Raw genomic sequence first — 18,225 nt, 5'->3', positions numbered from 1 at the left:
GATTTGTGTTCTGGGTGTTTGTGTCTGCCGGTTTCGCAGAGACATCCAGATTTCCGTGGTGTGAGGACACTGTTCTTTTACTGTGTCTACCTCACAGTGGTAACTTGCAAATATTTCCCCCATGAAGCTTTATTTTTGGAGACCACTGTAATTTGCATGCTGGGACCTATTATTAACTGCTAGTTTGATGCTGTTATTGGAAATCTTTACATTAGGAAAGAATGTATGGGCTGTGCTTTGGGTGAAGGGAGGCTCAAATTAAAAGTTACCTTGTATAGTATCTCAGATCTGTCTAGGATGTGAGAATGGATTAGAAATCGTTTGCTTCCCCTAACTGAAGACAATTCTGCTGGTCCCTCTTGATTTTCTTCCCAGAGGAGGGTGCCATGTATCTAAGACACTCCTTTGTACCTATTTCATGAAAAAAAAAGATGATCATGCAGTACTGTTTAAGGAGTCTGTTTCAGAGCCACTGTGGCATGAATACTGCCCCCATGTAAGGGCTTCATTGCATATTTTATAAATGTAAAAAGCAGAAGCAGTTGTGCTATATTGAATTTCAGCCCATAATTGAGTAACTAGAGAAGCCTCTATTTAATTAAATCCCACCATCCAGTGTATGACAGGAGAATTTAGTGACCTTATGCTTGACTGCTGTCTGGGAGTGAAGAGTGGTTAGTGTGTCTTTCAGACAGACGTCCCTATTAGAGGACAGGCTCGGGTGATGTGTTACCTCAACACTGCTTCTGCGGTGAGCCCTTCAAAATGACAGTGCTCAGCTTAGAGCACTGTATTCTTTGGGCAGCAGAAATGTTTCCCCCAGACGTGGCAAGGCTTGGGGTCTGAAGAGGCTCTTAGGTCAAGTCATTTTACTCACGGTTAGAGCAGAGCCTGCTTCCGCTGCGCCATCTTTAACCTGTTCTGAGCCCCCGTGTGGGAAGACTTTCCAGAAATACGCTGGAGCTTCGTCAGGGTAGGTATCCGTAAGGCTTCCGTTTAGCAAGTAAATGTGTGGGGGGGTTATTCTTGTTAAACTAAAGGGGGAGCTAAGGAGATGCTTGGTCTGGCCTTCCCACTGAGTTAAAACATTAGGCAGAATTAGATAGGTAGTTTGCCGCCAGGTGAACACCCAAAGAACAATGTGAAGGAAAGCTGGAAGTTCTAATACAATGAAGACAACCCTTAGCAAGTGTGGTTTTCTGGAGCTGTCTTCTTTCCTGACATGTACACTATTGTCACCTATAACCACGTCAGCTTGGGAGAAAATGTTTTCACATGGACACGGTGATTCAGAGTCAACAACAGATATTTACCGAGCCAAACCCTTCTACCCAGGCTCATGCTCTGGATAAGATATTCTCCCATCATGGTTGCCAGAGGAGTGGGAAAGATTCTTAGGAGAATAGATGGAAGAAAGTCAAACTGGGTGTGGTAGTACATAGGTGTAGTCCTCAGACTTGGGAAACTGAGGCAGGAAGATTCAGAGTTCAAGTTCTAGGCCAGCCTGGACTACATACATAGTGATAAAAGGTCACTCTGAGCTGTACGGCAAGTTCCTATCTCAAAAGTAGGGGTGGATGTAGCAAGGTGGTAGTCCACTTGCCTGGGTTCAGTCCCCAGCCATGCTAAATAAATAAAGTCACGAGCGACACATAAGGATCGACCGAAGTTTAGTGCAGAAGCAAAAAAAGAGGAAGGAATTGGGGTTAAGGAGGAACAGGAAAAGAGCGCTGCCACCCAGGCAAACGGAAGGAAGAATTTCAAGGGGTGACTGTGAGTGTCCAGTGCAGCCCAGAAGTCAGAAAGGTGCAGAATGTCCTAACTGATCAGCATTTAGATCAGCATAGATTAGCAAGCAGGTCTGTGCTAGCCCTTTTGATAGAGTCCGGTGGAGCGGTGGAATGGAAGCCAAGTTCCAGTGTGTGGAGGAGGCCGTGCGAGGGAAGCAGTAGGTAAAGAGCTGAAAGACCCGAGGGCGGCTTACAAATGCAGCTGGAGAGATGGCCCAGTGGTTAAGGACACTGGCTGCTCCTCCAGAGGTCCTGAGTTCAGTTCCCAGCACCCACACGGCGCCTCACAACTGCCTGTAACTCTAGTTCCAGGGGATCTGACATCCTCATATAGACATACAGGCAAAACACCAATGCACGTGAAATAAAGATTTTAAAAAATAATAAAAACAAATGCAGCTGCAAACTTCTCTCCCTGTAGCTCCTGTGCCGTAAAACTTCAGGATCCAACAAAATACCGCTATGGCTTTTGTTTGTTTGTTTGTTTTGCCTGCTCTGACTTCTCTAAGCCTGTGGTCTGTGTCAGAATGCTACAGCTTGTGTCGTTTCCACCATGTGGAGCAACTTGATTTTGTCCTGTGATATTAGCCAGTCTTCTCACACCTTGCCTCTGTTTGTGTTTGAGACAGGGCCTGGCTGCCGCACACTTGCCGTACCTCCGGGTCAGCTCCAGAGGGCCATCATTACAAGCACGGGCTCAGTGTCAACCTTAATTTGATTTTTTTTCCAATTTACTTATTTTTATTTCATGTGCATTCGTGTTCTGCCTGTATATGTATGTCTATGTGAAAGTATCAGGTCCCCTGCCACTGGTTACAGGCAGTTGGGAGCTGCCATGCGCGGTGCTGGGAATTGAACCCCAGGCCCTCTGAGAAAGCAGCCAGTGCTCTTAACTGCTGAGCCGTCTCTCCAGCCCTAATCTGTTTCTCATCTAGAGACTATAATGCAAGAAGCAAGGTGTGTGGCTTGTGAGTTTTGAGAATTCATGTACTCCCCATGTTAGTTCTAACATGTGGGAAAAGACCCATAATGCAACGTTTTTAAGAGAATCAATTTTTTTTCTACCTGATTATGGAAAACAAGGTGGGAATTTTTTTTAATTGATAGGGAGTAAGCAGAGCAGCTTTACGTGAAAAACTTGCTCATAACTATTTAAACTGCTAAGAGAGTGTGTTGAAGAAACTGAAGACAGGGAAAAACAGACAAATGAGAACACAGTGCAGACTTACATGAAAATATGGTCCTCGTGTGATTTTTTTCCCTTGAATTTACCTAGTCTTCAATGTTACAATCATATTTCAGACTCACGAAAAGCATGGCTCCCTGAATCCTTCATATTGCCTTACTAATTCTCAAAGCTCCTTTACCCCTCTTATACCTGTCTCTACCAAGTATTATTATACATCTCTCTACCCCGTGGCTCTGCGGGCCCGAGAAGCGTTTCATGGCTTCCACCTCTGATAACTAAATCTTTGACCTTTCTGCACACCCCCTGGCTGATGATATCCTGGGTTGCGGCCAAGCGGGGATCAGTCTCCCTCCATAATCCCTCCAAATCCCCACTTCCTTGCTGTTTGCTTTTAAGTCAGTTTGCCTTCATTCGACTTCTTATGTAGAAATTCTTTGCATTTTCACCCTGAAGAAAAATTCCTCCTCCAGACCAGTCTTTAAGACTTCTCCAGGGGTGTGGAAATGGAACAAAAAACTAAGCACTCCTGCTCCGCCCCCACCCCACCCCAACACCTCTGTCTGTCATTGGCATTGACCAGAACAGGCTTCTGTCCTGCCCCGAGGTCAGCTTCTGTGGTTGCAGTCATCGGAACAGGTGAGGCAGAGCCGTGTGTTCAGACATGCTCTCCACGCCGACATCAGCGCTCCGCTTCCGGTTCTGAGCCGCACGCCTTGTCGGTGTTCTGAGGAGGAAGCGATCCCTGTAATCCCTCTCTGTTTCAGCGGCCTGCTTTGCTCCTGCACCAAGATCTTGACTTTTTTCAAGTTCCACACTGGAGGTTGTCCTGATATCTGTAGTTCACCCACATTGCAGTTCGGCTCTTTTGTTTGTTTATTTGGTTGCGTTTTTTGTTGTTGTTTTGAGACCCCTGTATGACCTCACTATGTAGCTCTGGCTGTCCTTGAACTCAGATTTGTCTGCCTTTGCCTCCTGAGTGCTGGGATTAAAGGCGTGCGCCATCATATCCAGCTTCGTCGTTCATCTCTTAAACTACATCTTCAATGGAGTCATCAAATGATTTTCTCCAAAATCAGCTGACCAGGTACACCTGCCACTAACCTGAGAAAATACTTTGGGCTAATTTTCATTCGGTGAGGCACAAGAATTTCCTCTTGAACTCTTGGCAGGATTTCTTCTGCACTGGGGAAGGAGATTCAAGACCTCACTCATAGGGTAGGAGGTAGATCTAACCATCCCACACCACACTCCATGGATCTCTACTTTTTGATACAGAACCATCTCCGAGAACCTGGATCTAATGCCTAAGTTTGCATCCCTATAAAGTAAGCATTGTCTTGGAATCAAGAAGACCAGTGTGAGCAATTGCCAGGGGATATTACTAGACAAGGTGAGAGGAAGCTAGTGGGCAGGACTTCCTGTGGCAGGGAAGCAGTGGTTGCCAAGTTGAACCCAAAGCCTAAACTGGGGGGGGGGGGTTGTTAACTCATTGACAACTTCGATTAGTTCTGTTCGGAGCTCCTAAAACAGAAGGCTTTGACAGGCAAAAGCACCGTTTGGGTGTCTTACTGGCCTAATCTTGATGGACGGAGATGCAGATGACCCAGTCAGTTCTTGATGGTCATGAAGGTCTTGGTTGCATCCATGTGTGGAGGAGTGACCCCTGTTGGTTCACCGGACAGCACTCTGACCTCAACCAGATATCTCCAGATTGTGTGGTCCCACTTGTGGAGACTCATCCAGCATTTCCTCCTCCCCTGACCACAGGAGAGTGGTGTTGGGAGTCCTGTGTAAAGCTTTCCTTTCCAGAAGGTTGTCCTTAGAATTCTGGGACCTGGTAGTTCCTCTCTCAGGTTTCCTCAGAGGAAGATGCTGGGCTAGAGTGGTACAGAAACAGTGACCTGCCTACCAAATGCCATCTGTTAAAGGAGCAGTGGCCATACTCAGCTGACACCCAAGCACCCGTGGTCTTTCTCCCCGTTCTACTGCAGGCGTGTGGCTCTTATATGATGTCTGCGAACATGCACGGATCTGTCCTTGGAAACTGTGCAAGGGTTCTGTCAGGTTCATCCTCCAGCCTCCTTTTGTGAAGGCCCTGCTCTTGCTACTAGGAGCACGTCACTGCTTCAAGCAAGTTGTGCTTTGGTTTGCAGGCTTTTTGAAGGCTGGGAACTAACCTCACTGCTTTTCCACAATTCAGATCCCAAATGCTACTGACCGCTAAGGTTCAGTGTAGATGTTCCATGCAGAAGTGGCAGAGAAGACACAAATTAAATTTGACCTGGAGACCACCTTTCTGTGCAAAGAGCCCCTGGAGATGCATAAGTGGTCTTTGCTCTCCAGTGGGATGGCAGCGGAAAGCTGCCTATCAGTGGGCTTCAGAAGTGATTCCTCATGTCTCCCAGGGACCCGAGTAAATGCCTAATTTAGTTTTGTTATTCCATGACCACCCACCCCTAACCTAAGTTATCTGTCTGGTGATGGAATATTTAGAAGATCTGTGGTGCTTAAGAACCAGACAATTTTTTTTTATTAAGGTTGTGTTTTTTTTTTCTTGCTAGTCATGTGACCTTAACCATGAAATCTTACATTTCAGTCCTCTTACAGGTAAAATGTTTATGATTAAGATCCATATGAAAATTAAATAAAGCTGTATATGTCCTGTATGTCTGTCTATATGCACATATGTATAAGTACCCAGCAGAGTGCTTGACATACACATATAAATGCCAAGCATATGGTAATTATTATTTAATAATGATATCTAGTGATAGCCACAAAAATATATTTGCATTAATTAGCATATATCTTGCAATTCCTCTGAAAATATAATGTAAAATGCATGCTCTTTTAACATAAATAAGTGCCATAGATCATTATAAAAGACAGCACATTAAGGAGAGTCTTCACAGTGAGTACTTTCATAATCACTGGTTTCCTAAGCGCATTAATGAGCGGAGAAGGAGAAAGCTGATTTGGTGCAGGCTGATAGAAAGATAAACAAGTGGGGAATTAGACAGCTGCAGGGACCCCACAGGACGTAGAGGAGCCGTCACCTGGTCTTCAACAGGCTTGATGCTGAGCATGTGACACATAGATCTTTGGAGGACTCATGAGTGCCCCTGGTCCTCTTCCTGGGTTCTGCATTATTTAAGGTGGTTTTCCACAAAGCCGTGGTTCTTTTTTAGCAAAACTGCAGACTTGCTTCATCTTTCTCCAGCAACTCAGAGGTTCTGTTGGTTAGGCCTGACAGGGTGGGTGTAAGTACGAGCTAATGTTGAGTCAGAACCCAGCCTGCCTGATGATTAAGTGGACAGCAGCTTCCCACAAAGCAATCTCAGACTTTTACGTGGATTGCTCTGCTACAATGGAAATCTTGACAGTTGAATCCACATAGATGAAAAAAAAAGCTCAGTAACAAAGATGTATGTCCTTAAATTCTCCTACCTCCTCCCCCATCATTTCTCTTGAGATAATGCTATCGAGGTACCAGCTAAGGGTTCAGTAAATTTATTCTGTAACCAAGTGCTATAGACTTCCTGGCATCCCACTGAGGCTCCTTGGTGGCCCAAGGATATAATTCCTTGTGAGAGGACAAAAAAAAGAAAATGATTGTTATCCTGGACTCCTCTTTCTATGGTCACCTCTGACATATATGACTGATGTATAAAGCCTGGAACCTCAATGAAATTGTAGAGGTTTTGGTAATAAAGAACTCTAGCCAAGGTCCCTGGGGTCAGAACTTCAAAACCACCCTAGCGGGGTTTACATGGCTCTCTCGGAACGTTTGTGTAATCTGGAAAATGTCCTCATCCTCTATTTCACTTAGGAGTCCTCTGCCAGTCTGGGGTATTTATTTTCGTCTATGTTTAGAGAAAGGGCAACATGTATTTTTGTGTGACCCATATCTGCCTTATAATAATTACAGTGACGTTCTTCATCCATGGTTGTCCTCCGAATTTCTCCTGAGACATCTCAAGAGAGTGAATTCCTGAGAAAGGGGGCTGCATTTGTAGTGGGGTTGGTTTTCCTTGTTGCTTTTGGACATGGAAAACAAGTAGTTTAACTTGCAGTAAATACTTCAATAACTCTGTGGTTCTGGCGAGTCCTAGGGTTTGGACAGCCTTCCCTGTAGGTATTGCTACCAGCATCACACTTTCACATTGCTTACCCTTGTCTTGAACAGACATCCGACCTTTCCAAACTTCCATCTGATGGAGTTGCTCTCACCATTCATGTGGTGGCGGACACACAGACAAGCTTGAGGTGTCAGCATGCCTGATTTTTGGGTGCAGGTTTTTGAATTTGGAATTTGTTTCTGTTTTGCTAGCTTTTTTTTTTTTTTTTAATGTTCCTTATTTTGTTTTTCTCTGGGAGATTAAATGTGGACAGCATTAGAGTGATTATTAGCAGAAACATTTGGGTGATTCACAAGCTCTCTATTTGGAATCAAGATACAAAAATTTTTGGTTGAACAAGGAAGCCTGGTGAATAAAAAAAAGATGAGTTCTTCCCTGCATATGGAGGCGCTGGGGTAGAGGGTGGGAAACAGACCTCTTAACAGAAATGGGACAGGAGGTGATAATGGAAATCCCGAGGTTTCTAATGTAGTGTGAGAAGACTGGATAGGACAGAAACGATGTCCAAAAAAAAGGGTGGGTGGGCGTGGGGATACGCTGGAAGAGAAGAGTTGCTATGGACAAAAACACCATGGAAAGGAGCAGAAAGTGATAAAAATGACAAAGTCTAGAAGGTACTCAGAGTCAAGTTGGGCCAGGGGGCAGGAACCAGGAACAACCAAACCACTCAGGCCCTACTGTGGCAAGATGGAGTATCTCAACAGGGGCCCCAAACATGGTGGGCCAGAGAGCTGGCTCAGTTTTATGAAAGTGCTTGCCATGTAAGCCTGACAAACTGAGTTTGATCCAGAGTCCATGCAAAGTGGAAGAAAAGAAAGGACTCCACAAATTGTTCTCTGACCTCCACACATGTAGATGGCATGCTACCTTTCCCCACTAATAACAAATAAAAATTAAGGAGACATGAATAAGAGCAATCTTGTCAGTCCCCAAATTTAACATAAAAAAAACCCACTCTATGATTTCCAGGATTATTCTTTCTACTCTATCTCCTTCATATTTAGATAACAATTTAGTTTAATAAAGTTACATAATGGCCAAGTGACATCATTAATTTAAGAGTCCCAAATATTAGATCAGAAAAGACATAGAGTATCCATCTCACCACTGCAAGACAATTTAAAGATAATTTCATCTCTAAGTGTGGTTGCACATGCCTTAATTCCAGCACTTGGAGGCAGAGGCAGAGGCAAGTAGATCTTATGACTTGAGGAAACTGTCAACACAACAATTTCCAGGCCAGCCAAGGCTGCTTTGTGTACCCTATCTTTAAAAACAAAGCAAACAAATCATAAGATGATTGTGTCCTTATTTCTGTCTCTCCGGAACCTCACTAAGTCACAAAAAATGTCAAACCACTGTCTATGTACAGAATCCACAAGTGACCCTGGATTTCAGGACTCCCTCGCAAGCCAACCATCATCCTATCAAGGAAAGCCAGCCAACTTCTTTGGGCTAGAAGAGCTTCTTGTTCTGACCCCTGAATGCTGGAATACCTGAAGGCTCCCCCATGTCTGACCCACAAATTAAAGTAAATCATAGTTAAATAAAATATATCTTCAGTTTTGATGTACATTGGCTGCATTTCAAGTGACCCACAGCTGTGGTGAAATTTGTTTGTCTCTAACAAATAAAGCTTGCCAGAGATCAGAGTACAGAGCTAGCCACTAGAGGTCAGCAGTGTGGCACACACCTTTAATCTCACACTGGGATCTCAAAGCCTTTGATCCCAGTATTTGGAGGCACAGGCCTTTAAATCCCAGCACTGGAGAGAGAAACAGGAAGTGATATGGCTGGGTAGAGAGAGGAAGTGATAAGGCAGGATAGAGACAGAAGCTCAGCCCTTTCAGTCTGAGGATTCGGAGAGGTAAGAACTCTCTAGTGGCTGGCTGCTTTGCATGTGCCACCACTATCCAGCAAAATTTTTTTTTTTTAAAAAAAAAAAAAAAACAAGAGCTAGAGAGATGGCTCATGGTTAAGGCACTTGCTACTCTTGCAGACAGCCTAGGTTTGGTTCTTACCACCTACATGGTGGCTTACAACCATCTGTAATTCCAATTCAAGGGGATCTGGCCTCCTCAGGCACCATGTGTGAATGTGGTATGCACACATACATTCAGGCAAATATTCACACACAATAAACAATTTTTAAGGGCAGATATACAAACCAGTTATGGACTGGATAAAAGATATCATGGGGAGAACTATGATACATTTTGTCTTAAAGGACTGCTTCTAATCCTCTGTCCATGGAGCAGTCCAGGATGAGAACATGTGTAAGAACAGTGGTTTTGCAGAGAAAGCTGGCCCCACATACAGTGCCTTTCCATCACTCACCTGTGGTAGGCAGTGCCCATGCCAGACAGCACAGCTGAAAGTACATCCCTGCCCCTGTCTCCAGCCCTGCTGCAGACTGACAGCTTGAGCAGGTCCACCACCACCGGTGTCATCAGCGATCAGCAGACTGGTGAACTCATCCAAAGACTGGGCTCTGGGCCTGATGTTTTATTTTGGCTTTCAACATCCTAAATCAATTGAAATGAACAGTTAAAAGAAAGAATGAAATATAGAGAGATAAAAGTCATCAGTTTTATCTAGGAGCCCAAAGACATATCAGGAATGGGGAAGGAACATTAAAACCAGATTAAGACATGACTGACCCTAATATCTTCACTAAGCTATGTATCAGATTTTCAAATGCAAGGAACTTTATTTACAAAGCAATAATAGCATCCATCAAGGAATAATGCCTTGAAATAACAGTTTGCTACTGTGACCACTTAGGTAGCACAGGTAGGTGATACACCATATGAGGTTAGAAGGAAGCCATGCTATATGAAACCTACCTCTTCTCATCAGATTTTAGATTACAACTTTCATCTACATCTACTCCACAAGTCTTTCACAGAATCTTATTTAAAATTAATCCTGTGTGTATACCACACCATTCATACTATCAACTTCCCTTGCATCCTCAGAAAAGATATTTTTTTAATATTTTTAGGTAACAATTTAAAAATGTTTTTACTCTTTACTACAGGGAGCGGAAGAAGTCCTGAGTAAATGTGTGCTGTTGACATGAGCATAGTCATTTCAAGGACATCAGCCTCAGACACACTGGAAAATGGCAAAATATCCTGGGGTTGTGGAAATGAGGCTCAGAGGGAAATGGCAAAGCCTTCCCTTCTTGCCCAAGTGTGGATGCTGTAGTGTGTATAGACAATGTTCACCTTAGCTGTGGTGGTTTGAAAGAAAATGGCCCCCAAAGGGAGAGGCACTATTAGGAGGTGTGGCCTTGATGAGGAAGTGTGTCACTGTAGAGGCAAGCTTTGAGGTTTCATATATGCTCAAGTCTCTCCCAGTGACACAGATCATTCCCTGCCAATCAAGGTGTAGGACTCTCAGCTCCAGCATCATGTCTGCCTGCATGCTGCCATGTCCCACCATGATGATAGTGGACTAAACCTCTGAAACTGTAAACCACCCAATTAAATGTTTTCCTTTATAAGAGTTGCTGTTGTCATGGTGTCTCTTCACAGCAATAGAAACTCTAACTAAGACAATAGTTTTTCTTCCTGGGATGTTTAAGGCCTGCAGACTGTTCCCTATAGAGACTGCTCCTGCTGAGGTATGTAATAACCCCTCCTCCCTGTTCAACTCTGTAAAATAAACATGCTGAGTTTCCAGAATCCTGTGCATTCTCCATGGAGAGCCCAGTCCACTCAACTCCAGCTTTCTGTTTCTGTGTTTGTCTCTTCTTTGTTCCATCAATGCTCCACTCTGGTCTATCCACAAGCCTTGCAAAAATGTAGCATTTTACTTTCTACTCTCACTGTGTCCATTAAAACATACCCCATCTGCTCACCTTTACTCCTTTTTCTGCTCATTTGCTGGGAGTTGCTTCCTCAACACTGCTGAGTCCTCCCACCTTGCCAAGGCCCTATCCTGTAAGGGTGCCTCACCTGGGTCAGCTGTCCCCACTTTATTTTCAGTAAATGAGAGTCTCTTGGCAATACTCATAAAAAGGAGAAAGGGACCCCAGCCATCAAAGCTGGGGTAGCCCCCAACTTCTGAGCTCAATCTAAAAACTATGTGAAGCAGGGGCAGGCACTAGCCCTGTGCATTCTCTAGGCAAAATCAGTAAGACTCAATAAAGAGTGAGAGCCAGAAGGCTGTCCACTCCTCTCTTCTTTTGTGATCTCAGAAACATAGAACAACAGAAATGAAAACAGGAGAACAGCCACATCTAAGTCCTGGAACCAGGTTCTCCCTTCAAAGAGTAAGTGAAATTCATCAGAAATAATGGGGTTCCAAAATGACAGCAAAAGCAGCCAGCAGAGTATTTAACTATTAACACATAAAGTATCTTCGGTCTTAAGATGCAGAAGTAGAAATCTAACAATATTTGATGGGATGTTTAAAAGAAATGTCTAGATTGCTGAAAAAGAAAGTACTAGCTACATATCTTCAAATATGAATTATACACCAACACTAACAGGAAATTTACCTCCTATAACTCACAGGTTTAACAAAATCAGAAACAATAAGTATTTGAGGATACAATCCAGAAATGCTCTGGGTCTCACTGATAAATTTGTAGTAAGGAAATCATACCATCTGCCTTCTACTTAAAAGCAAAAATTATGCTTTCTTCAGGATAATTCTCTTAGTCTCATACCAGGAGATTGCCAGAAACAAAAAATTGATTCTAGATGGAACTTATGCTGACTTTCTTATTACACAGATGGCTATTCAACTATGGAATGAATCAAGGGAATCTATTAAGGTGACTGGTGTGGTACTAAGTATGAGGCTGGGAAGGTATCTACTGATGGGGTGCCTGCTGCAGTAGAGCCAAGCCAAGTGAGGAAGTCCAGCCAGCATGAAAAGTGGAGTGGCTGCAAGTCAGGTCAAGTGAACATGTGGTCCCTCAAGGCAGACAGACTGGCTTTGAGTTCCAGTGCCTGTGCTCAAGCAAAGACACCTCAAAGTAGGTGGCAGCCAACACAAAAAGTAAATAGATGACATAGCCTGGTTTTTCATGTGTGTGACCTGGACCACTCCCCTCAACACATACACAATTTATTCCTTAATTGTTACCCCAACAGTAATGAAAGGAAATGCTCAAAGACTTAGGAGGGAAATCCTGGCTCTTAAACAATGACAGAAATAAATAGCACACTTAATGGAAACCCATGACTGTAACAATGTAACAGGCAAACAGATATAGACAGACAGATACGACATCCTGGTAAAGTGGTAGAGCCTGTAAAAGACAGAGCTAAAGCAGCCCGTAGCAATGCTCAGCCACAGCAGGCTGGTCACACGGGGTGGGGACTGTCGTTACCTGCGGCAATGCAGCCAGAGAGAGGCTGTCCAAGCTGACACAGGGTGTACAGAGAGACAAGAAGGTGTCGGGGGCTCAGCTGCTGTTCACAGAGAGCCTGTCGGTGCTTCTTTCTGTTTCCTTTAGCTCTGTCTTTTACAGGATTGTCTTTCTTGGTTTGTTTGGTTTTCAAGACAGGGTTTCTCTATGTAGCTCTGGCTGTCCTGGATCTCTGCCCCCAAGTGCTGGGACTAAAGGGGAGCACCACCACCCAACAGGATTTTTTTTTTTTTTAATCTTAACTTTTTTCTGATCCATTCACAGAGATATGGTTTTTAATCTACCACTTTACCAGGACATCTGTCTATCTATATCTGTCTGTCTGTCTATATCTGTCTGCCTCTGTTATACTGTTACTAAGAAGTAAAAGTGTAGCAAGAAGCTTGAAGTTGAGACCAGAAGAAACTTTCCAGAGAAGGCCCTGCCATTGTCTGGGTAAGTTACACCATATTGTGGAAAGGGACTGCAGATACCCTTGTATGTGCAATAAAGTTCACCCATCACTGGACAGTGAGCTGTGCACATCACCTCAGAGCCTCAGTCACAAAAAGCCCAGCACGTGGAAGGAACAATACCCAGCATACCCAAGGCAAGGCTGTAACCTACAGGCAGGAGGCCTTGGACTAGGGACGTGTGGAGGAAAGCAGATTTCAGTCATGGGAACCATTCTCAGCTGGGAAGACACACACACTTACTATTGGTATCATAGATTAACAACCTCCTGGCAACCATGCACACTGACACAAAAGACATCCACACCTTGCTGAGAGGACACTGCTTCATCTTATTCTTTAATTTTTACTTTTTGTTATTTACATGTTTATTCAGATGTTATGTTTTAACTTGTATCTCACTGGAAAAGGCTTTTGTGACTATCCTTTCTTTCTCTATACCTTCTCTACAACTTTCTCAACTACTTAAATCTCTAGAATTTCCCTTCTCATTCTTTGCCTCTTTCCTTATACGCTCACTTCCCTACTTAAATACTGATTATGCTTAATGTGGTGGTTTGAAAGAAAATGGCCCCCAAAGGAGGTGTGTCCTTGTTGGAGGAAGTGTGTCACTGTAGGAATGGGCTTTGAGGTCTTTTGCTCAAGCTTCCCTCAGTGTGACTTCCTGTTGCCTGCAAGATGTAACACTCTCAGCTCCAGCACCCCATCTGTCTACACGCTGTCACGCTCTCCATAATGAGAATGGACTGAATCTCTGAAACTGTAAGTGAGCCACCCTCAATTAATGTTTTCTTTATACGAGTTGCCTGGTCAAGGAACTTAACTAAGACACTTAACTAAAAAAATACATCTAGAAACTGTAGTTTTCCCAAGTAGTGTACACTAGTGCCACTGTCTCTGAACTTTATGGGAGAGCTCTGTGACTGATATACAAAGCACAGCATGTTCTAGCTTTAAACAGGACTCCTGAACTTTTAAGTACAATTAAGGCAATTTTACACTTCAAGTCAAAGATGGCTCCTGACCTCTTTGGTTTTGGTCATGGTTTCTGCAATGATGCTGGCAGCTCCTGGGTCATCTGTCACTGGGATAAATGGCCGAGAGGAGGCAGAGGGGGCAGATGGTGTTACTGCAGAGGGGTCACAGCATCCTCAGAGGAGACAATCTAATTGGAGAATACACCAGAGGAAATGTTTAAGAAGCTCGGCAACATGGAACACTGAACCACTTGTAGCATTTTAGAACAATATAGCGCTTATATCACATCTCACCTAGCATCCCTAGAGAGCCAAAACAGCCCTGAAGAAACAGCAGGCCCACAAATCACACTACACTGAGCTCACATGTCTCTAAGGAGTCCCAAATAAGTTAGTACACTTTTCAACTTTCTGATTTTTAACATTTCAGCATTCTATTTAATGACTTTTTAATAGAATAAATCTATTTTCATTTCAACACTAAGAAATCCCTTTAAATATACATTTTACTAAGTCAAACTCAAAATCAAACAGCAGACACAAAACGTAAGTGACAGAATGAGTAGACTTTCCTAGACACAGAGAAGCTGCCTTTCCCTTTCAAATTCAACACCACCTTAAGCTGCTGCCCTTTACCTCTCTCTTTTCTTGCCATAGGTTTGGGCTCAGTCGGTCCTCAAGATCAGCAGCCAGCATGCCTTCCTCTACATTCATGGGACTGGCCATTGCTGATGCATCAGAAGCCTGTGCTGAGGCGGAGAATGAGGGGCATTCCACTGGGGCAAGCATGCCGGCCGGCATCAGGGCTCCAACCACTGCATCTCTGTCAGAACAGAAGGCCGGGACTGTGGTAAGCCACCCTTTCACCTGGGCACCATAAGAAGCAGCAGGATGGGTCAAGTGCTCACTAATAGTATGCCTTCATTTTTACAGCCTATGTGTAAATGAGTTCTAGAAAACTACTAAGCATTTTTAACCAGGTAGCCAACAGTTCTAAGCTAAAATGTATATCCTGATCTTATTCATAGGTATAAGACACATAGTAACATTTCAGTCCACAATGAACTGTACATTAAATTGTGATTTTATAGAACTGTATCAACTAGAAAGGTCCCAGTGAGCTTAAATTACATGCATATAACAAAATCCTTATAACATTAATATGTGTTTCTCAGACTGTAACCTCATTGTTATATTAAACAACACATGGTTGTATTTTAGCAGACACAGTAAAGACAAGTGAAAGACTTTCTAATGGAGTGATTCTCAACCTGTGGGTCATGACCCCTTTTGGGATTGAACAACCTTTTTACAGGGGTTGCATGTCAGTTATCCTACATATCAGATATTTATGTTAGGATTTATAACAGTAGCAAAATTACAGTTATGAAGTAGCAAGAAAATAATTTTATGGGTAGGGGTCACAGCATGAGGAACTAAAGGGTCACAGTATTAGGAAAGCTGAGAACCACTGGTAAAACCAGAGCAGAGTAAGCTTCTAGCTCAGTCTAGGAAAACCTGTTGGGTTGCTGTTGAAGCTTGAGGGATAGATAGTTGATATTTAATGAACACTTGATATAATAAGCAGCAGATTAACTTTCCCCTCAACAACTGCTTTAGGCTTTGCTCTTAAGTTATATGAATACAACTATCAAATCCACACCCAGGACACAGTAACTGATGGAGCACTCACTTAAGTTTTGCTAACTACCATGTGGTAGAGTCCAGATATCACTACTGTGAGGTGGCAGGATTTGTAAAAGAATCCTAGGGTGTAGCACGAATCTTAAAAGGTCTTATTAATAAAAACAAACCCAGAGCCAGATATTGGGGTGAAGGCTGAAAGATCAGAGAAACAGAACAAGCCACATCCACCCTCACCTTGCCAATTCCTCAGCTGATCCTGTTTCCTCAGACTGAAAGCCTCTGAGTCCTCACTCGAATAGATCTTAGCTGAACTGCTGCTAAAAGCTAAAAGCTTAAAAAGGCTCTAGTTCCTTATATACCTTTCTGCTTCCTGCCATCACTTCCTGACATTAAAGGAGTGTCACTATGCCTGGCTGCTTCCAGTGTGGCTTTGAACTTACAGAGATCCAGACAGATCTCTTCCCTCCTGAATGCTAGGATTAAAGTTATGTGCTACCACCGCCTAAACCCATGTTTAATATAGTGATTGTTCTGTTCTCTGACCCACAAATAAGTTTATTGGGGTGCAAAATATATCAACCACACTAGGGTTAGGAGAGCCTATCACTGAGGGGACTGGAACCTTGATTGCTTCCTTCTCTTTCAACTTCTGACCATGAGGTGAGCAGGTTTTGCTCTGCCTCTGGCTCCCACCATGACGTGCTACAAAGACACAAAGCTGGGGACCCACAATGGACCAAATAAAATCTTCCTCTTTCTAAGCTGACTATCTCTGGTGTTTTCTTAAGTGCTGGAAAGCTGACTACAACAGATTCCAAGACAACAGCAGCAAAAGAATATGTAAGACAGTAAGAACTAACCTTATCAAGTGAATGAAAAGAATAATACTTTTTCTTGGGTGTGTGTGTGTTGAGACAGGGTTTCTCTGTGTGTTCCTGGCTGTACTAGAACTCTGTAGACCAGGTTGGCCTCAAACTCAAGAGATTCGCCTGCCTCTACCTCCTGAGTGCTGGGATTAAAGGCCTGCACCACCACTGCCTGGTGAGAATCATCATCTTAAATTAGCATCAACTCATTCTTCCTCTTACCTACATACTGATATAGAATTGTCAAAAAAAAATCCTTAAGCTTAATTTTCTGATTCATATTTCAACACTCAGTTGGGTTTTCTTTGTAAAGCACTAAGATTCCATTAATTACTAGCAAGAATATATGACTTGCAGTTGGTAGCACTTAAGACAATAGCACAACATTCTCATAAACATCTGGTCAATTAAAATATTATAAAGCCCGATCCAGCTAGGACCTCCCGTTCCCCTAAGCTCTCTTTCCCCCAACACATGAACTGTGAACCAATACTGAGGAGCCTCCATGGTACTGGACTAGGCCCTCTGGATAAGTGAGACAGTTGTTTAGCTTGAACTGTTTAAGGGGCCCCCGGCTCACGCACTAAGGACCTGCTTTTGGGAACCTAGTGCCTATGCTGAGACACTTTGCTCAGCCTTGGTGCAGGGAGGAGGGGATTGGACCTACCTCAAATGAATATACCAGGCTCTGCTGACTCCCCAGGGGAGACCCTTGCCTTGGAGGAGGTGGGAATGGGGGATGGGTTGGGAGGGAAGACTAGGGGGTGGGAGAAGGGAAGACAAGGGAATCCGTGGTTGATATGTAAAATGAATAGAAAATCTATAAATAAATAAATAAATAAATAAATAAATAAATAAATAGGTATGGAGACAGCGGAGGGGGAGAAAAAGAAAGGCTCTTTGCTTTTACATATGGAAAAAAATTATAAAACCATAAAGTTCACATTGAGGTAGGATTTACAAACCAACACACAGCCTACCTGGCATACATGATCTGCAGTGCTGTAAGGATGTGTGATAAGGCCTGCTGCTTAGCCAGGTTTCCTTCCAGTGACAGGAGGATCTTGGCAAGAGAAGGGCGATTAGGCTTACAGTTATTTGCACCACTTATCTTATTGCTGGCAGAAGAAGAATCAGCATCTGAAGGCACACCTAAAAAAAAGGAAACAAAAACCAAAGTTGTTTTTAAGATGACAGATTGCTCTTTTTCTATATGGTTTGACCACTTTCCGTTATTTTGAACACAAACCACAATCTGCACTTTGCTATTTATGAAGCAGCACCTGTGGACATCAGCCAGACTGGAACACCCTATGATTTACAATGCATGGAGAGTTCTTAAAAGGCTCTTTCCTTGGCAGCCAAAAATCTCAGCATGGATGAGAGAGGAGCTCAGGAAGTTTCACACACCTTTAAGAAACTATTAGCAAATGATGGCTGCTGGGGGAAAGAAGTCAGTTTTCATCAGAGAAGCTTGCCCCAAGGTTGCCCATGGTCCGTTATGCTATACCATGTACACACAGGCAACACTAAATTGACTCGGTGACTATTGAGAGAGGAGGAGGAGAGAAGTGATGAGGGGACAGGAGAGAAACTGGAGGGAATGGAATGGGGTTGGATTTGATCTAAACATTGTAGATATGCATGGATATTTCTTGATTTTGTTTTGGGTTTTTTTGTTTTGTTTTGTTTTGTTTTGTTTTGTATTTTGAGACAGGGTCTATGTAGATCTGACTGTCCTGGAACTCACTATGTACACCAAGCTGGCCTCTAACTTAG

At 43.4% G+C, this 18,225-nt stretch overlaps 1 protein-coding gene across 1 annotated transcript in view; it reads right to left on the bottom strand.

Annotated features, from left to right (window-relative positions):
• Nucleotides 1-18,225, bottom strand: part of Herc2 (HECT and RLD domain containing E3 ubiquitin protein ligase 2) — a 191,645-nt gene that overhangs the window by 48,142 nt on the left and 125,278 nt on the right. Inside the window, exons 66-67 of the mRNA XM_037198198.1 lie at nucleotides 17,427-17,598; nucleotides 14,570-14,756 (exon numbers count right to left, since the gene is read on the bottom strand). Of these exons, the coding sequence (XP_037054093.1) occupies nucleotides 14,570-14,756; nucleotides 17,427-17,598 (359 nt within the window). The remainder of the gene's footprint in view (nucleotides 1-14,569; nucleotides 14,757-17,426; nucleotides 17,599-18,225) is intronic.

This window comes from Peromyscus leucopus, chromosome 1, assembly GCF_004664715.2.
Source record: "Peromyscus leucopus breed LL Stock chromosome 1, UCI_PerLeu_2.1, whole genome shotgun sequence".
Taxonomy (NCBI): domain Eukaryota; kingdom Metazoa; phylum Chordata; class Mammalia; order Rodentia; family Cricetidae; genus Peromyscus; species Peromyscus leucopus.
Note: the sequence above shows the minus strand (reverse complement) of the source record. Positions and strands in the feature narration are given on the sequence as shown.